At 35.9% G+C, this 21,478-nt stretch overlaps 1 protein-coding gene across 2 annotated transcripts; it reads right to left on the reverse strand.

Annotated features, from left to right (window-relative positions):
- Window positions 1-184: 184 nt before the first annotated feature.
- Window positions 185-12,721, reverse strand: LOC110702899. Of its 2 annotated transcripts, none has more exons than XM_021880652.1 (8): window positions 12,456-12,721; window positions 11,338-11,437; window positions 10,626-10,701; window positions 6,841-6,921; window positions 5,953-6,089; window positions 5,162-5,411; window positions 3,745-3,808; window positions 185-1,277 (listed from the first exon to the last, which is right to left on the reverse strand). In XM_021880652.1, the coding sequence occupies exons 2-8, from the start codon at window positions 11,415-11,417 to the stop codon at window positions 628-630; spliced, it is 1,338 nt and encodes a 445-aa protein (XP_021736344.1). In that variant the 5' UTR covers window positions 11,418-11,437; window positions 12,456-12,721; the 3' UTR covers window positions 185-627. The 2 variants fall into 2 exon arrangements, with proteins under 2 accessions (XP_021736344.1, XP_021736343.1); XM_021880651.1 differs by having other exon boundaries at window positions 186-1,277; window positions 11,338-11,443; window positions 12,456-12,720.
- Between the last annotated feature and the right edge of the window lie 8,757 nt (window positions 12,722-21,478).

Genomic DNA, 21,478 nt, shown 5'->3' on the forward strand with positions numbered 1-21,478 from the left:
TGCGTCTGTTTTTGTAGTAATTCGTGGATTAGATTACCACAATTTGAGGTATTGAAGTTTGTTAATAAATTTTCAATGATGATCGAAACCCTAAGGTATGAGTTTCCCCGTTTTCTCATTCTCTCTGCATGTTCTCACTTTCTCTCTCCTCTATTTTTGTTCTGCATTTTCTTAGCTTTTTCGCTGTTTTGTTTTTGTAATTAAAATAATATATATATTTTCTCACTTTCTCGCACGTGCCAGCCCACTGATTTACATTAACTTTAATGTAAATCAGGGGCATGCAAAATTTTTTGTTGCTTATTAGAGATGCAAGATGAATTTTTTGCTGCTCTTCTTGCTTAAATACAGGTCTTCAAAAGACTAAGTTATATTATTACTCTATTTCCTCGTGTTACAAGTTCAGCTTAGCAAAAAAAAAAAAAAAAAAAAAAAAAAAAAAAAAAAAAAAAAAAAAAGTTAACAAAGAATTAGAGTATTACATTGGCAAACCAAAATTTGACTTGACCCCTAATAATGATGTAGTAAAAAAAAATGAAGATGCTGGTAACACCATGGTACAACAAATCTGACATAAGCAGGCACAACTTTATACAATTATTGACGAGTAACTATAAGTTATGCTGCTCATCGCCCACTACCACTACGATAGCGATGTCTGTCATCTCTATCCCTACCTCTTGAAGAATAATCAGGTTGATCGCCCCTGCTACCATCTGAATCATTGTTGTGCTCTGGAAAACGTCTACTTGAGTTATACGAATATGAGCTGTATAATCGGTGAGCTAAGGTGTCTTCTGGATCCAAAGGATCATTTCTAACTCTATCACCTACAGATCTTCCAGAACTAGGACTCCTAGGTGCAGAAACATTTTTCCTTGAGTTGTGGGATGTGGAGCTATAGTCGTGGTCATTATACCTCGGTGTATATCTGGAAGCTCTGTCAAAGCCTAATGAATCATTGTCCTTGAAATCACGGTTATTATGCTCTCGGTGTCGTCCCCTACTATAAGACTCTGAAGAATAATTTAAATAAGCACCATCAACATACCGATTCCGATCAGAATTGGAAGGTCTAGTTGCCCAAACTCTTTCATCTGCATCATTCGGGATTGGTGCATTTATGCCGGGAAACTTTACACTCATTTTCTGCGGTGTTTCAACATGTTCCGCTTCAAGAATTTCACCCTCCTCTTGGCCCCCCTCCTCTTTGTCCTCTTTAATCTCCTCATCAGAAAATATGGTAATTCCAGAAGGCACATCCTCATCATCTGGCTCTGGAATTTCAAATGTTAACAAGATTAGATCATGAAATCAAAATAATAGATCAAAGAAGCAAAGTAATTTGAAATTAAAATGCAAAAATAGACTCCCAACACAATTTTGCACCAACTCAAAGGCAAACTATCTATGGATAAGCTCCACAGGATAATTGTGATCTCACATAATGCAGATTTCCAAAGTAAGCTTTCAGCTAGCAGACATGAACACATAAATTTTCTACATCATCATTCACACATTATGAATAATTTGGACAGCTAATTATTGGTTTGTGCACCTATTGAAATGTACATAAAGTAAAAGATTATGGTCCCTAAGTAAACAAATATATGGTTCAAACCTTAAAGAACATCGGTTTGACTGGGCGCACCATATAATTTATGTTATGATGCAAGTGATTTTAACACTGCCCCAAATATTCTCCTGCCACCTGAAAACTTCAGTGTCGATGTGTGTTTCACAAGTGGGAACATGCAAAAGAAGAAAAGGAGAGTGCCAAATTCATTTTGGGCTTTGTATAATACCTGACAGATTATTTATTTTAAAAAACAAATAGGATATAATATAATAACAAATGCAAGAAATCAAACAAAAAGAAAAAAGAATTGTACCTTTCCTTTTAAATAAAGTGTCTTTTGAGAAATAAATAAATAGGACATACTAACAAATGCAAACTCATTAAGGAGTTGTTGAGCATTGTTATGGATTTAAGATGACTAGAAGTAGAGCACTGAGTGATACTCTTCATTTCACAAAATGCATGTTTGGCATCATTGAGGAAATGTGGGATATAATTGATCTCCTTACTTTATAGAACAATCATGAAAAAAGTTTCACTCAAGGACAATACCATTTAAGTATTTCAACAAATGTAAGGCACGCTAAAGCGAGAGGAATTCTGTTGCGCTTAGGTGTGCCTCTTTGAAGTGAGGAGCACAATATGAACAATTTAAAACATTTGGCTTAATTTACATCAAATGTGCCTCGGATGCACCTTGTGCGCCTAACCTACCCCTAACCACAAACACCTCAACCAAACCAAGTTAAACCATACCCCTAGCACCTTGCACCGTCTTGTGAGGGGGAAGTGAAAACTCTAATTTTCGAAGAAAAAGACCCTCATCAAAGCAAAATAGGTCATGAATTATACTTCTAAACCATGAAACTTCATGGATCTCAAAAGATTTGGGACAAGGGACGGTGGCAATTTGTCTTTTGCTTTTCTCTTTCACTCCTTAATATGTGCACCAAAATGAAAAGCGTCAAATTAAAAGAAATGAAGGATGTATATAACAGTAATAACACACTATTCTTTCTAATTTAGCTGTTATATATCTTCTACGTATATTCAACTAAATTATCAATACATATCTTTAACATATTTTATGTTCTGTATTTGTAAAAAAAATAAAAATAAAAAAAATAAAAAAAGAAAGACGAACTTAAGGTAATATCAACACTTTCTCATCATTTGCAATTTTCGTTTTATTAATTTTTCTTACCAAGATTTTCTATAATAATATTAACCTTCAAATATCTTTGAGCCTACTTTGTTGTTTTAGTAATAATGTCAACTTTAATGATGATAATTTTTTTTTTTTTGTTTTTGGGGGTAAAACAATTAAATCTATATACTACTTCCTTAGTTCCCCTAATATTGCAACATGGGAGGGGACACGATTTTAAAGAGAATGATAGAGAGGAATAAAGACAAGGACTCATGTGATGAGGAGAGAGAAAACATATGTAAACAAGGATATGTTGCAATATTTCTGAAACTTCCTAAAATGTTAATTGCTGCAATATTTGTGGAATGGAGGAAGTATAAGTTACTAATTTCAAAATACATATCAACAATGACATATGTCAAAACCTGATATACATTCTAACTTTCTAAGATATTATCATTCTCAATAGAAAAAATAAAAATAAAGATAATTGTTATACCTTAGCTAGCAAGCCCAATGCAAAACACCCCCCCCCCCCCAACACCCTTACTCTTCTCTTTTGCTGCCTACATGACCTACACTTTGGTAGATTGCAGTTACCAAAGAATCAAAACACAAAAGCCCATCCACACTCCCCCAATACCCATTTAACATATCGATCACTATTACCATTAGTCAATTAAATTTCTTTTTTTGCATCACTTGCCTTATTCGTCTCTTACAAAATAAATGAATCAATTAAATTCTTGGTAACTTACTATAATGTTTTATTTTTTCTCTCTATTCCCATAAATTCCACCCAAAATATTTTATCATTTTTCTCTCTTTCATGATGCCCACTTAAATTATTAATCTTTAACCACACTTTCTCACATTCTCATTCATGGACATCATTGTCCTTATAAGAAAATAAATAAATCAACCACTTCCCCACTTACGCAATAAAACACTTATACAAATAAATTATCCTCAAGGAAGGAGAATAATATGCATTTGAATTTGATAATTCACTTACCTAGGTACCCTGGAGGATAACCAATTTCTCTCATTCTATTGAGCCATGGGGGTGGATCAAATTCCTGTCGACAAAGTAAAAGAAATAAATCAATGGAAATTTTCAGCTTCCCGGTATAAGACAGCCAAATGCAATAAAGCAAGAGGGAAAATTCATGAAATCAGTGCTATATCGCAAATATACATCTTTCTAATATGTACTTCCTCTGTTCCATTAAGTTCCTCACTCTATCCATTAAATTCAAAATAAATGCCCATTTTGTTCAAAAAATTGCACATAAAATATTTCTCATTCTAACAACTTCTCATTTGTATATATATAGAATTTGGTCCTTAATATCCTTGATTGTATACTAGTAACACACACACACAAAGAAAGATCCAAAATTTGGACTTGAGAAAATGACAATTCACAAAAATACTACCCCGTTTTTTTTAGTTGACACCTTTCTTTTTATCACACTTGCCAATGCACAATTTTAACAATTAATATCTATAATTATTAACATTGTAAAACTATAAAAAGCGGATGTTAATAAAATTTACATCAAGACAATTCAAACAAGATCTCACATGACTGTTTTATCGTAGCTAAAAATCACAAAAGCTAATCAAAGAGTAGGATGTGAATGGTGTAAAAGGCAAAGTGTCAACTAAAAAAAAACAAAGGAAGTAATTAATATGATGTTAATTTTAACATTTTACAATAATTCAAAAACAATTTTGCCAGCCAGGTCGGGTGGTCTTGTTAAGGATTTAACCAAGATAAAAATATTACAATTTTAGTACAAAGAGAGTAATAAGTGAAAAGAATATTAAGCAAAAAAAAAAAAAAAAAAAAAAAAAAAAAAAAAAAAAAAAAAAACTGTATCTGCAGATTCCATACCCGCGAAAAGTTTACATTAAAAACCAATAAAAACAGGTAATAACAAATTTGTTATTCTTGTATACTATTTACCCAAGGTTCTTGGACAACCAAATTTAGCATTTTCACTGCATATTGGGACAATGGTATATTACAACTCTATAATAATATACACATCAAATAGAACAAACTCAAAGAAGAATAGCATAAAACTAGCTTCAAACATATTTGGAACATATTAGATAAATGGACAGCTGAAATGATATAGTACACATTATTAATAATGCAGAAACTATATATTATAAGCCAAGCAGAAAGAACATTTCAACCAGCTTAAAACCTAGCAGCAAATGAAGATAAACTACAACAAAACAAAATGAAGCAAACCAATCACTGCTCTACATCTGATTACTAATTTTCTTTATGTAGTTAGCACTTTACATAATACCAAGGATTTTTCAAATCAACAAACAAACATTTACAATTTCCACCAGATCGGACATGAATAGTATAGCTTTAAATGTACACAATAGCTAACTAGGATATATCTTACCCCAAGACCCAAAAGTCGCCTTGTTTCTGCATCAAGAGCACCAGGCCTTAATCCTTCATACTTACCGCCAGGAGTGTCTTGATAATATCTAGTAGGATTGCGCGTTCCAGCTGTCTGATTACGCTTAGACTTGAGCTGCTTGCGAGAGTTATTAACAGCAGCATTGTCCCTAGGCTTTGGGCATTCTTTAAGAGAATGACTATAAGAACCACAATTAAAACAACGAGGGGCATCCAGTAGCTCCAATCCCCTAGAATGTTGACAAAGAAAACAGAAACCTACAACATCATGAAATAGCTTGAAGACAATATCAATCAAAGCATGTACAAGAAGACAATCCTGGAAATTATACGGACCATATGGACTGGTAAAAAAAAAAAAATAAGACAGGTAATTGGAAACATGAATGAGCTTTTGAGTCTAAATTTTCAGGCAATTTATGTCAGCAACAGCTTTGATTCAAGCTTTCAAAAAGAGTCGCTCCTTAAGGGATTACAACATGCCTAACTCAGAATAGTGAAAAGAGAAGATTAGCATGGCCTACACTAATCTAAAAATATTGGAAAGATTCGTTTTTTTCCTCTTTCAAAGTTGCAACATGCCTTGATTTTAGTTAATAGAGTAAATAATTTAATACAAAGGGATTAACAAATGCTCAAAGCCCAAGTTATGAAACCAGCCAAAATTCAGCTAATGATTGGGGAATGGTCAAAAGATCAATAAGTAGAACATGGTAACCCATTGCAAGCCTACTACCACTACAACAGGAAGTCAAAAAATAAAATCATTACCCTTCCAAGTTACTTGATCCATCAACTGAGATTGAACCCAATGCAAATTCACGATCATAAAGAGGCACAAATGCATCCTCAACTGGCTTAAAATCCTCGTCTTCTGGCTTCCTTATTTCATCCTCCATCCAGAAGTTCTACAATCGGTAAAAAATAAATAAATAAATCTCTGAAAACTCTGCATAGGCACATAATGTAAATCAACACCTCAAATTGAGAAAAAAACCAATACACTGAACACCCAGTTTAGAACTACCATTGGTGAGCTATACACAATCTAGAACTACCATTTGTGAGAGGTCCATATACACATCGTTACCACCCATCTACAAACAACAATACATCATATGTATGAACAGCCTTATAATTAAAATTTGACAGCCTCTATCACTAACGAGTCTCAACGCTTTAGTCTGTTTTAGAAGTTGCCCTATGACAATTTGCCAAGTTTGATTGAAACAAATATATGTCAGACTAGCTCATTCTATGATCGTCAAGTACATTGGTAAGAAGGTTCACTTCTCACTAAAGTTTATAATGAAAGTTACAGAGGGAAACAACTTTAGGAGTGCTGACTGTGTGACACTAAAAAAATCTTGTTTGAAGGCAAAGGTGGAACCAGAACGGAGCCAACTGCGTGGATGCTAAAATACTCTTAGAGAGGTGTTTTTAGGTGACAATGATACAAAAAAATTAGTCAGGACACATGCATTCAATAAATAAACAATTGTAAACTCAGATTCTCACAAAAATGCAGATGCACTTAAAAGAGATTATTTGGTGCAATTAATACCATCTAGGCCATCCACCCATTCCTAATGTACTTCTAAGGTTACTTCTACAAAGCAAATTGTTACCATGAAATAAGAAGCAAGTTTATACACTCACCACAACAGTATTCATTTCTGTGCCAATATCCAGCGCTGGAAAGTATGTTCCTTCCCCAGTTTCTGATCCTCCATTTCGATCCTGTATAAGTTGTTAGACATCCAAACTTACAATCAAACATAAGAATATAGCAGTGAAAATTGCTTATATCAAATGAACCAACAGAAATACTGCAAGAAAACCAAGGCTTTATTAACAACACATTATTTACTAACTTTAATAACCTATTTCATATCAGAACAAACCAGACTTTACCAGAAAAATCAGATAACATCAGAATTCTGGAGAGCCGTCACTGATTTTCTAGCCCTCATGGAAGTGGCACTGTTGTTCAAATGTTGTTAAGAGTACTTTTGGGATACTACAAGTCTACAAACACATTCCAGTTTCCTTCGGGTAAGATGGCTCTCACCCCCAAAGACTTCTCTATCATTACTGGAGTCATCTTCACTTTGCGGCCCGTGGCTCGGATCCGGAAATCAGGTTGTCATATCCGGAGGTTTTGGAACAGCCTGGCCTTGTTATCGAGTCTTTGCACAGTCGGACTCATGCAGGAAATTGAACTCGTTGTAGCCCTGGTAGCCAGCTTTGACAGGGTTCGTACATTTGTACTCATTTTTCTTGTTGGTACGATCTCTCCTGAAAGGGGAGTCTTGTATTGTTGCGTTATTTGTAGTCAATGTTAGGGTTGAGCAAAACTATCGGAAATCCGACGATCTGATCCGCATCCGATTCAAAAATTATGGATATCCGATCCGAAATCAATTTCAAATCGAATATTCGATCCGGAAAAAATCGGATATCAGATATCCAAATTTTGGATTTCGGATATTTGATCCCCGAAATCATTTATTTTTCTGTTTATTTCAAATTTTCAATCCCAAAAATAAAAAAAAAAATTGAAGTTTTCAAAACTCACAAGGAGTAAAAATAAAGGCCCAAACTAGAAAACCTAATTTCATCCCCACTACCCCCCACCGCCTCTCTCAATCTTTCACTCTCCTCTCCCCTCTCTCCTATCTCCTCTCTCTATCTTCTCTCCTCTCATATTGGAATCGACAAATTCTAGTCATTTCTCAAATTCTAGAGAGTTGCAACACTTTTCCTTCATCAAATTCTACTCGTTCATAATCATTCTCAAATCAACAAATCTACGGCAACGGCAGCTTCTCTCTCTTGGTCTCTCCTCTTCACAGTTGCTCCACCATCCTCCTCACGGCTACTCCATCAATTTATTTGTTTTGTAATATGTGACAATTAATTTGCAACTTTCTCTAAAATTTCTTTGTTTTTTAATTTGTTCAAATTAGTTGTTGGATTCAAAAATTTCTAGGTATTTGATTTGTCAATTATTCATATTATTTAATCTTTCAATTTGTTCAGGTTGTAATTTAAATAAAATTAATTTTGCCATTAATTAGTATCTAAACAATACTATAAAAAAAATTAATATTAGGGTCAGATTGGATATCCGAGCTACCGATCCAAAACTTTTCGAATATCCGGATATCGTATCGGATACGGATATCAAATATAGGAATTTTCAGATACGGATATCTTATCCGAAATCTACGGATATCAAATATAGGAATTTTTAGATACGGATATCCGATCCAAAATCAGATATCCGATCCGTGTTCACCCCCAGTGCGTTGACATTGCATTGCAGACATGTACTTGTTCCTAAGACAAGTCTGTCGTACCTCTTAGGACACTGTGACTCCTCCGAAAAGTTGTAGAGGTATTGATCTTTTTTTAAATCTTTTGCCATGATCTTTGTTAGGAACAAAATCTCAACTTTCGTTTATTGCAGTTGTGTTTCTACGAGTATTTTCCGACACGGGCTCCTGCGTGGGTGGGAACACACTCGTTCTCGGTAAGAGCAAGTTGACGTCACCGAGGAATGTCTATGATTATTTCTATCGCCTCCCTAAGAGACATACTATCACATGCTGATCGTGACGACACAAGTCTCTTAGACTTTACTTGTTAACTTGATTTGCTTGTGTTTTTTATTCATGAAAATCTCGTTTTGTTGTGGTCAAAGACTCGTCGTTGAGTATCGACCTTGGGGCGTTATCGAGGGTGCCGACGTACTTAGCCCATCACAGTCCTCTCAGCCCACAATGCTAGCTACCATGGCACGAGGAACCCCTTTCGGTACTTGGGAGAAAGTGACACGACAACCTAGCATGGACAAATTCGTGATCCCAGAGGATCATCTCGCTGTATGATGGATCCAAGGATGTTGATGGCGTATATAGAGCGGAATGCGTTGAGGACTCTCTGAAAGGAGGTTGTCCAAATGGGATAGTACTACACCACTGTGCTAGTCGCACGATTAGAGTCGACGGTGCATCTCAGAGAGATTGACTTTTATTCCTTTATGATGTTACTTGTAGCTCTCTCGTTTCATCAAATAACCTTATTGTGTATTATGTCCACCTCAAATAACGAGGCGTAATAAGGCACCTAAGTGCTAGAGACCTCCTAATCACCTTGATGTGCCTAAATCTTTTTTATGCATTGACAATGTTATACCCAATGATTATAATAATTAAATTCACTTTGTGTAGAGAAGTCCTAATAATTTCATTTTATTTCTATGTAGGGAAAATTTTGTCAATGGCTACCGTTTATAAATGGTATTAATCAATGGTCCCAATTTGGTGGGTGATAACTGATAAGGCAGGGATGGAGATAAAAGTAATACCCACTATGGGTGATGGGATGGGGGTGGATCCTATGTACTTTCCCCAAATCCGCCACATCCCACCCTACTCCACACCTCCACCTCCACCCACCCCGCCCCATACCTCAAAAATAAATACTCCTTAATTACATCAAAGCTCAAAATCTTCCTACACCCACTTTAACATAAGAAAAACTAAGTCTAACAATTGAGTTTCATCTTAATATTAATTTTGTGAACTTAGCTTGGCGATCTGCCCAATTAAGAGGGTGTTTATTTGAATAAGAATGAGTACCGCATCTTCAAAATAGTACCCTTCCCACAGCATATAAGCTATGATAAAATGCAAAACAATGAGCGCTAAATTGAATAAATACATGGAAGAGACTCCTATTGATACAAATTTATACATTATTGGTACAATTTCGGTTCCAACAAAGAAGTTAATTGGTACCAACAAAGCCAAAATCTTAATTAGTACTAAGTAAGCACTACTTTACTATATGGACCCCGTGTGACAAAAAATTGGATGGATTTCTTCTGGATAGTGAAATATAGATGTTAGACTTTGAGAAAAGGTGGTTTTATAAATAAAAGTATAAAGGTATTAATTTAAAAAACATTGTTTGCAAAAGGTAGTCAATGACAGTTTCTCTATAGATATGATGATTTTCAATTTAGTCAGGTCAAAGTAGGTTCAATACACTTCGAACATTTAATTTTTTTGGTTATTTAGGTCTAGGTAAAAAAAATTAAAAAATTAAAAAATTAAAAAATTAAAAAATAAATAAATAAATAAAATCAAGTCACTATAGTTTGGCCATGAGTCGCTTTTTGGATTGGTTTGAATTCAAGTTGATTTTTGACAAGGCATTATTTGCAGTTGACAAGTGTGGCAAGTGACATAATAACGAGGATAGCACTAGATAAATTAGGGGGAAAAGGCTACAAATAACATATAAGAGGGAGAAGCAACTTTATTGTTGTCCAAAAACCTGCCCATTCTAGTGTTAGAGAGAAGCAACCTTAGTGTTGGTAAAGACATAAAGAGCAAGGTAGGGGAAATCCACAAGCTAGAGTGATGAAAGCTTACAAGAGTTCCAGAAGAATTCTGCACGTGCCACTTTGACCACTCCCGTAACAACTCTTCTAGCTTCTGTTTACTTTGTCTGAAACGAAATTGACCCATAAGGCTCTAACCATTAAAAAATTGCAATGTAACACAATATATATATATACACATTTGGTCCTTTTCAACAGTACTGAGCAATGAGCAATACAACACTAAGGATATAAGTAAAACCTTCATTCTACAGTGACTATGCTACTTTGTTTTTGTTATGAGGAAGAATTACCTTAAGAATCCCATTACCAACTTATGATAAAAAAGATTTCACTTACAAGACCGACTCTTACAACATACAGAAATTTCTCTCATTCACCCTTCCCCATTTTCCCACCCTTCACAATGGACACTTCTCATCAGTTAATTCTTAAACAGATGCCACTATGCTCAAAACATCACATCAGATGCCCCAATGACTTTTAACCTGTAGACTTTTATCATAAGAAGAGAGCCCAACGGATCTTTGAAACTGAAAAGGACTAAAGGAGGGATTAATATGTTTCCTTTTACTCTCAAGTTTCTTTTTTCCTGAATATTTGTTAGATACATCCCCGTCACAACAGCCCATCCTCCCCCCCCCCCCCCACCTCCCACCCCCGGAACAAAAATAATGGGAATGAGAAGACACCCTTCAACTAAAAAATAAAAAAATAAATAAATAAATAACAACAGCAACAACCTTGACAAGCAACGGTATTTGACATAGACAGATGGCTGCTGCTCATCAGATGGCTGCTCCTCATCCGATGTCATTTGCATTCTCTTAAGACACAATAAAGCTGTAGCTGGCATTGTGAAATATAGGTCACAAATTCAATACATCTTAGGTTCATGAAATTAAAAATATAACAATATGCATAGCCATTAATTCATATTTTATTAACAAATAACAAATCCTATCAGCTAATTGCACGTGAATAGCAAGTCTGAAATCAGCTAACAACAGACAAAAGCAACAAAGAAAATGACATTCATAAAACTTTAGGATTCGACCAATATCTGTCTATAACAGGCACATCCCTAAGCTAGGGCAGGAGAGGTGACTACTATGTGGCTATGATTGGAAGGCACATTGCTGCTTCGGAGTTTGGGAAAATAGCAAGCCTATTGTCATTAACCAATACTCTGTTAAGTCCTGGCAAAAATCTGCATTGCATTGACCAATCCTATAGCCCCTGGGTAGAATAGGCCATATTCGTAGTCCCATCTTAACATTATCGGGCTAAAACCTATAACCTGCAAATTTATGCTGAATTGGTTGAAGTGACTCAATGGTATTGACAATTGATGCGTTGCTAATCATAAAATTCTTAAGATGGGTTCACTAGGGGGTGCTTAACCTTAGAGCCAAGCCTGAATAAGCGTAGCGTAGATTCAGTTTGAGTTCGATTGAATTTAGGCAGGCTCGGGTCGAGCTGAAACTCGACCGGCATCAAAACCCAAGCACAGCTCGGGCTCCAATTGCCCCAACAAGGCTCCGCTTGTGGACTAAATTAGGCTCAAACAATGCAACACATTAGCAATCAAATTTGAGTCAATTATCAAATTAGGGTCAAAAAAATACATTAAATCTTCTCGCTTAGAATATCAACGTACAATGCACATAACAAAATTCTAGCAACAAAAATGTTCGTTAAAAAAATTCATAACTTAAGTAACTAAGTATAGCCAATAGTTCAATAATCCACCTTATAAGAACCCGAAATCGACTATATTGACAATTGAATCAACGATATTGTGAGACAAAACCCTAGATTTTGCGATTGAAAATCAATGTTAACAAAAAAACACTATTACCTCAGAAATTGCTTCAATGGAGGAGAAGATCAGAACCGGCTTCAATGGAGAAGTCAGAGCACGATTTAATGGAAACTCAAGAGCACGCTTTGAATTTTTAATGGAAGAGAGAGAGGGTGCAGTGTAAAAGTGAACAGATTTAATGCACTAATTGCCTCTAAAATTGAAAAACAGGAATATGATTAATTACGCACATGTAATATCAGAGAAATTCCCAGATTTTTCTTAATAATTAGAGACGTTACTAAGCCAAGCCTATTCGTGATGCTCGACTAGGTTAGAAGTCTTAGAATTGCTCGATCTAAGTTCGGCTTGAGTGGACCCAGGTAGAGTTCGATTTCGACTCGATATCTTAATATGCAAAGCCTAAACTATACATGGCTAGACTCGTAAACTCATTAGCAAGCTCGAAATAATTTTTAATTTTTAAAATCTATAACTATTACTAAAATAACAACTTCAAGTTGTAGTAAAATTTTTGCCTCCTAAAATACATAGGATGTCATCAATTTTTATATCTATTAACAATTACTAAAATAAAACGTTGCTGACATCATACATCCCCCTCCTTATCTTATGTATCGCTTCTCATTAAAAAAATTCCCGCCATTTTGATATATGATGTCATCAATGCTTTTTTTTTTTATAAAAAAAACTACACTACATATGTATAATAACATGAATAATATAATAATGCATACTCTACTACTATTGTTGGCCTATAAATACAAAAACTATCAAAGTTCATAAGATAACATATATCCATTCAAAAAATAAGCTATAACCTATGAATACGGAAACTATCAAAATGAAAAGTGACTGACTTTTGGACTCAAATGCTAAAGTGAATTGTATTCACGTTATATTATCCAAAATTCCTCCTATTTAATTATCCAAAGTTTCCTCCTATTTAATTGTGATGATAGGTGTAAATAAAAAAAGCAGTAACTATCCAAAGTGATTGACGTTTTGTTTTAATATATGTACGTGCATTGCATTTTTTTTCAACAGTTCAAGGGCATGATCAAGCAATAACAATAAATCATGAATAATCAAGCAACATATGATTAATACAACAATCATCATAATCAAAACATCGTTAGTAAGATCCTAGGCATGATACTAAACGGATTAATAACAAATCCTAGAATGTTACTAATAATCAAATCAAAGTATTATCCTAAACATGATTCTAGAAATCATGATAAGCATCCTAAACATGATATTAGGAATCATAATAAACATCTTAAACATGATACTAGGAATTAAAATAATATTGTAAACATGATTTCTACTCTAAAATTGAAAGAATAATTAAAGAGATAATTGAATTACTCACTTTGATGCCTCAACCTTCTTTCTATTAAAACAATACACACGTTAGTAAACTTCAAGAAAGTTAAATCAATAAAGTAAATAAATCAAATATGAATTGAAATATAGATTTGGGACCAAACCCTTAGAAATATCAACCTTTCACGTCGAGGTTGAAGGCAACGTTGAGGATGGCTTGGAGTATTAGAATCTCATGAATGAGATATTGTGACTGATTTGGAGGAATATTAAGGATGTTGTAATACTCTGTATTTTTATAATATTTTTATATATATAAATTAAGAAATTTTATTTATTTTTATAAATTAAAATGATTCATTTCATTTTACAAGAATTTATTATTTAAATATTAAGTAAGTCTTTATAAAATAATATGAGTCATTAATTAAGCCAATAAATTATTTTTAATTTGGGTCAACATCAATTAAATTGATGGATCAACTTGTTGGGAGTTCAAGAACACTTAAGAGCCCAACAAGTTGGCCCCAAAGGAGAAGTTAAGGGGGAGTAAGATTAGTAATGATAGTTTTGTAATAAGTGTTTTTATTTTAAAAGGGGAGTTTAAATACTTTAAAACCTCAAGAATTGTACCCTCTAAATTCATAATTGTTAGATTTCATACAAAAATCCCAAAAGTTTTCCTCCTATTTTCTCTCACCTTTTTTCTCTCTTTTTCTCTTTCTTTTTCCCACGCCTCTCTCTCCCTCTTCTCTTCCCCTCATCTCTTCCCCTCACGACTGGCAGCCACCGGCGCCACCACCGACCACCAGCGACCACCAGCCAGCCACCGTCCCCCCTTATTGTCTTTCTCCTCACGGTTTGGTAGTATAAAAAAAAACTCTTTCTTTCTCCTAATTTAATTCTAGTTGTTTTACTATTTTAAAGCATAATTTTTTATTATGTTTTGGTATTGATTTTGGGTATTTGATATTGTTAAATTATTCCTATAATTTTCTGATTTTAATTTAATCAAAAACCCCAATTTACAAACCTTAATATTTGGGAATTTAATATTTATAGTTAGGGGTTTGATCCTAGGTTGTTGTGAATGTTAAATTAATGGTTTATACGTGTCTCTAATAAGTTTAAAGCCCTCAAATTCGTGCTGGATTTTAATTATACACATTACCTTTTAATTATGGTGTTAGGATTGGATTACCCATAAAAGGGAAAAAGGTACTTAAAGAAAGGTTTTATGGCTTTTATACCATTATTAAATTGGGTTAATTAGTAAGGTCTAAAGAGTATTATAGTTGCTAAAAATTTATGAGGATAGTGGATTAATTATAGTTATGTATTCTTATTCATAGGAAGCTTTGAGCTAGGTGATTTCTAGTGAGTGTGGCCGAGTTTAAGCACCATTCAAGGTACGTATGCGCAGAAGAATATTTGTGGATGCATAGTATCATGCTAGGGTAGTAAAGTATGATTTAAGTGATGAAATAGTAACATGTTTGGTTGATTATATGCTTGGAATTGTTGTTAGTTGAGCATGACTTATTATGCAAGCATGTGAATATGTTATTTGAGGCATGATACAAGTTGAATATGTATGAATCATTGACGTATGTTTTATTTTCAAGTATCAAGAAAGCATGAATTTAATAAGCAAGACTTATGTATGTTTAAAAGAGCTAAAATTAGAATTATTGTGCATGATTCATGAATTTATTTCTCACCCATTTATTATTGGTGTTGAGTCAAGAAGTTAGTTTATTTATTTACTCACTCATGTAAGTTGAGTTTGAGTAAAGGAAGTCTAGTAGTGCATTTTATGCACCAAGGTAGTAATCGTGCAATTTTGTGCACAAAACTATGCAAGGAACCTTAACCAAAATAAATAGTATGTGCTCACTAATTAATTCAAGGATGAATTGGAAGTATGTGTTGAATGTTGCTATGTTTGTTCTTGATTGATTGGTTATAGTCATCACAGGTTAAATTGGTAAATCACATAAAGTATAAGAGTATACGCACCAAAACTACTCTTAGAATGTATACACCTTGAGTATGAACACATGGGGGGAGTTATGTGACTTTATATTTGATCATAGCTTGTACAGGGGTACAGGACGCTGTACTTTTTTTTTATTATTATTTAATGGGCTAATTTTAAGGATGGAAACCCATTCGATGCGTAATCCAAATTATTATTTAATAATTAAAATTGTTAGTTATGAGTCAAAGGTAAGTTGACTTGTGATCGTATGACGAGCATGTTTAAATTATTTTTATTGGTGCTAGGACATTCATGTTAGTGTGGTGCAAATGTACTCAACTTTTGCTGATTCTTACCTTTGTGTTTGTGTTTGGCTTTCCTTTGGATTGGCCCTACTATGACCCATTTATATGGTGAGTAGAGGGGTTGAAATAAAGAGAAAGTGACAGGTACTCAAGGCATGAAGAGCATAAAGGGAATGAGTGCAGAGAGTTACTTGTTATGTGTAGGGAATTTTTCAAATTCAACCTTTTGAGCCCCACTGTGATCATGTTTTTAGACATGGCGGCGCTCCTAGGGAAGGAAGCTAGAAATATAAGAGTCGCCAACAAGTTTTAGGAGCTTGTAAACCGTTTCACAGGTGCGAAGGTTACACCCCATGCACGATCATGGAGATCGCTAACTTCATAGTGGTCCGGAACCATGACTCGATATTCGGGGATGATGGTACGAATCCAACCTAAAAGAGATTGAACCCACCCTAAATCGGCCTCTACTTAACTCTTATGATATTCATGTGCGCTTTCCGATTAACATACATACATCAAATTAGCCCTAAACCTATGTAATCTACGTTAGTTGACTATTAATGCACAATCAAATCTATTATTGGTGATCACTTGAATTAAAATCATATTAACCTAAATTTAAATTATTAATTATCTTATTAGGCGTGATTTCAAGTACAAATTCCCTTTAAACCTGCAAAAAGGGGCGTAATCAAGCAATAACAATCCATCATGAATAATCAAGTAACATATAATTGACACAACAATCAACATCATAATAATATCATAAAAACACCATTAATAGCAAGATTCTAGGCATGATACTAAACGGGTTAATAACAAACCCTAGCATATCACTAATAAAAATCGTAATCAAAGCGTTAACCTAAACACGATACTAGAAATCACAAAAAAATCCTAACATGATACTAGAAATCATAAGAACATCCTAACATCATACTAGGAATTAAATAATATTCTAAACATGATTTCTACTCCAAAATCAAAATAATAATATGGGTGATCGAATTACTCACGTTGATGTTCCTCCCTTCTTGCTATTAAAACAATAAACACGTTAGTAACTTCAAGAAAGATTAAATCAACAAAAGTAAATAAATCAAATAATAATTGAAATATAGATTTGGGACAAAACCCTCAGAACTATCAACCGCCGAGATCGAAGGTCACGTCGAGAAAGGTTAGGAGTATCCGAATCTCGTAAGGAAGTATAGTGTTTGATCGAAGAGAGTACCAAGGATGTGTGTAGGATGTGTTTAGGCTAGGCTAAGAACATGAAGAATTAAGAGAGAGAGAGAGAGAATATTAGAGATGGTTGATGATGATTGTTGGTGAATGAAAACAGGGTGATACGACCTCTATTTATAGGGAAAAAAGAGAGTCGAAGGATCAGAAAAGAGTCAAGATTCAAATAAAAGTAAAACAGGTCTCATCGCGACGCGATAGGTTCATTGCGACGCGACAGGTTCATCGCGGCGCGATGGTGCTGTCGCTTAGCGATGGTTATGGAAAGATAGAATCCGTACGGAGTTTGATTCCCAATAAGACTAAGTCAACCAAATATCCGTACGTATTCTATTTTGATCGGGATTAAGATCATTGAAAAATAGATGTTTTATCCGATGTAAAATTCTTAAACCTTTATCTTTTTGAAAACATGATAAATTAGAGACTTCTAGAGGATTCTAGAAGCTCATGATAAATCCTAATGGATTTAGGATCGAAAAAAACCTTCTAGAAGATTCTAGAAACTCGTAATAGATCCTAATTGGTTTAGGAATGGGATTAAGGTATTGGACCCTCCACATGATCATTGGGTCGCAGGCAAGGCTTGGTTCGGGCTCGGTTGAGTATTTTGGCCATAACTTCTTCGTTATAAGTCGGATTTGGGCTTATAATATATCCTTGGAAAGCTCTTTTCAAACCCCATCCAAATATACAATGATCGGACCAAGATCATGGACCAAAATAATCTGGTTTGGACATTTTCATAAAGTATACACAAAATAAATGATTTTAAAAGACACGAAATGAATGATTTTGGTTTAAAACATTTAAAGAAAGGTTAGAAATGATTAAGGCTAAAGGGAATCAACAAGAATCTTCAACCCTTCACCTAACTCTATAATCAAAGACGTGAAAGTTACTCATCACTGGGTTTGATTTTTGGGGAGTGTCTATAGAAGCCCCCACTTTGACTGAGTTTGGAGAAATGTAAGTTTCGAAAACAAAAGTCAAAGTATATCGATAGGGACGAAGAATGAATCAGAAAGTTCTGCAATCCTAAACACTCTTTTTAACGCCGATCCTATAGAAAGCGTCAGTTCTACAAATAAAGGAGTTAGGGGAAAGAAATGCGTATTTGGGTTTGCCAAGCACACGTCTCTAAGTGACATCAATTTTGCTGAATCAAAATTTTTTTGCTTGACAATCTCTACATCTCAGGGAGCATCATCGAAGATCACTGTGCTTCGCCATCTTCAAATCAAAGGGGGACAACCTCCACATCTTAGGGAATGTTGTCAAAAACCACTACTTCTTGAGCCGTCTTCAAATCAAAGGGGGATAACCTCCACATCTTAGGGAATGTTGTCGAACACGACTACTCCTTGAGCTGTCTTCAAATCTTCTCGCCTTCACTCCTTAGAAGTGGTAGCTTCTCTCTCCTTGGAAAATCTATCGCAAAACCTTATTCCTCAAGGTCTTACTGAGCTTCAAATTGATTTCCGTAGAAATCTTCCATCCTAGGAATCCTTTGTGATTATGATCAATCAATATTCTTAATCAATGCTCTTCATCAATGCTCAAATGTGCTTAATCAATTCTCAAGTGTACTCAATCAATCAATAAGGTGATCGTCATCAGGTCGATCATCAATCAAAATTGTAATCAGGCTGATTATTAATCAAATCAAATCAAATATTTATTAGTTTTCTCATCATGAGGCTCAAAAGAATCAAATGCTCATCAAGAGGCTCAAAGGAATAATCATGGACCAACAAATCAAGTTGTGGGACCCTCAAAGGCTAACGTAAGCGAAATCAAAGCCATCGCATGGCGACATGTCTATTGCGCCGCGTCAGGCTCATCGCGGCGCAATAGACATGTCGCGCCGTGATGAATTCGTATTTTTCTGGATTTAAAGCTTCTTCTTTCTCATTTTTTCAGCTGCTCATTTTCGTGTTTGTCGTTCATCAAAACTTCATCTTACTCGTTCACCTTCGTTTCTCAACCAAATCATTTCAAATTTGCATCAAATCGTTGCATTTTCACTCACCTACACCGATCTATGTAAGTTTTGCTCAACCTCCTCTTATTTTGGGTGAAATTTGAGTGTTTTCTTTTGTGTTTTTCGGGAAATTCCGAAATATGTTTTCCTTGTATGCTTAATTTTTATCAAAATTCTTGCCATGAAATTGCTTGTATGTGTTTGTATGTTGTTTTGTGAGCAATTTGAGACTAGAATTGCTAGATTTGGTGATGAAACGAGCATTTTACCATTGTTGAACACTCTAGGTTCGTGAGTACAATGTAACTTGTTCTTGATTATTTTTCTTGCTCTCTGTGCTTAATTTGTTGCAATATTTGTAATAAACTTGCAAGAAATTGTTTTTGTGCTCAAAATCTTTGTCGTTGTGTGAATCAAAATCATGCTCTATTTTTGCACTTTTGTGCTCTGTTTTGACGAACATAGTATCATGCGGCTAGGCGAACTTAGATACTATAGACCATTTAATTTACTAGTTTTTATGGAAATAATAAATAGTATGGCTCGACGACGAGGTTCCGGTTCACGTTCCCGCTCGTCTCACCGAGAGGACGACCCTGTACGAGAGGGAGACGACACCTCTACCAGCCGGATGTGGTCTTTCTCTCAGTGGGATGAGCACACCCTGACTTTTCAGCCGGTTCACCACATCTCCCAGCAAATTTTGCTGGGTCTTACAAAGGAGCATGTACGTTGCCATGGTTTGGGCAACGACACCATTCCGTCTTTGTACCGCCAACACATTGCTGAGAACAAGGCGAGAGTGCTTTAGGAGTCCTGTGGGTTGACTCCCCTTCTGCGAGTTGCTGAGGCCTTCTAGTCTTTCTAGGAGAGTCGCTTCAGTGTTCGGGATGCCCTGGAGTTCTTCTGGGATACTACGAACACCTTCCATTTTCCGTGGGGTGAGATGACTGTCACCTCACTTGACTTTTCAGTGATCAGTGGACTCGAGTTTTGCCCGGTCGAGTTCCTGCGAACGAGTTGCTGTCCCTAACTTCTCCAAAGACCGCGGCTCTTCTGGGTTCGATTGTACATAGGGCCGCTGCTGAGGCCAGGGAGAAGGCCTCGAGTATGAGATCTATTTGTACTCGACTGTTGGTCCATGATTTTGATGATGATGCGACTACGCCGGAGACGCGGGTTTGCATTTTCGTTCTTATTCTCCTGTCGGGGACCATTTCTCTTGACAGGGGAAGTCGTGCTTTGCTGCTGCTATCTGCCTGCGCTGCGCGACTTTTAGCGGGTCAGTATGTTTAACTGGGCCAGCGTTGGTTACGCTGACCTCCTTCTGGGGCAACGGCTAGGATGCCACCAACGACACTGCGAAGCGGAGATCTCCGTTTCTTGCCTTTGGAAGGTCGTAGAGGTATATCTTTTTCTAATCTTGTGATCTTATCTCAAGTTTCTATTTTTCATCAGTTCTTAGACTTCATGGTTTTTTTCGCAAGTCTGGCTCTACGAGTACATTCCTTCACTAGCTCCGGCGAGGCCTAGGGCTAGAGGGCTCCCGATGGCTGCCAGCTGGTAGGATCGCCGTGCTGGTCTATCTTCCGCAGCTGTTGTCAAGGCTATCCTTGATGTAAGGACATTTCTTGCTTTTCGATTCTTTAGGTTTTATCATGAGTTTTTGACATATATCTTTTGTTTCAGCACCCTGCCATTCGATATCGTCCATGGACAGACTTGGGCGATTTTTGGCTGGCTTTCCTATACATGGCCGAGAGGCGTTTCCTCTTTGGTACCTACGATGTAGTGTGGTACCTAGGTGAGAGAGTGGCTATCCAGCACTCCTCAGATGTTCCTCTGCTTCACGGGGATCCTCCTGCTTCGATGATGAGTCAGGAGAGACTCCGGCTGCATTCTATGGATGGTGCCATAGGTGAGGACTTTCGGAGGCATATCTACCCTGACCGCTCTTATGAGGAGGAGCTGCTCCCTTGACTAGCGAGGAGGTTTGCAGATTATTCATCGTTTAGTTCATCTTTTCTATAGCTCCCAGCGATGCTAATTATTAGATTATCTTGCAGGAGGAGAGAGAGCTTTGGTGTTTGAGCCCTCATGCATGTCCATTCGCTACCAAGGGGTTCACGATCCCATTGAGGAGACGATCCATCCAGCCCCGAAGGAGTGGCGGTTGGTGGAGAGATCTATCCCTCGGTCTTAGAGATGGGTG

Source organism: Chenopodium quinoa, unplaced genomic scaffold, assembly GCF_001683475.1.
Source record: "Chenopodium quinoa cultivar QQ74 unplaced genomic scaffold, ASM168347v1, whole genome shotgun sequence".
NCBI classification, from domain to species: domain Eukaryota; kingdom Viridiplantae; phylum Streptophyta; class Magnoliopsida; order Caryophyllales; family Amaranthaceae; genus Chenopodium; species Chenopodium quinoa.

Bases quoted from the DNA above. Each gene is read 5' to 3' on its own strand.
- LOC110702899 (XM_021880652.1), bottom strand. From the start codon at position 11,417: ATGCAAATGACATCGGATGAGGAGCAGCCATCTGATGAGCAGCAGCCA. The intron at 10,702-11,337 runs GTTGTTGCTGTT...ATTTCGTTTCAG, and splicing joins AAATACCGTTGCTTGTCAAG to ACAAAGTAAACAGAAGCTAG. The intron at 6,922-10,625 runs GTAAGCTTTCAT...CAACTTATACAG, and splicing joins AGAATTCTTCTGGAACTCTT to GATCGAAATGGAGGATCAGA.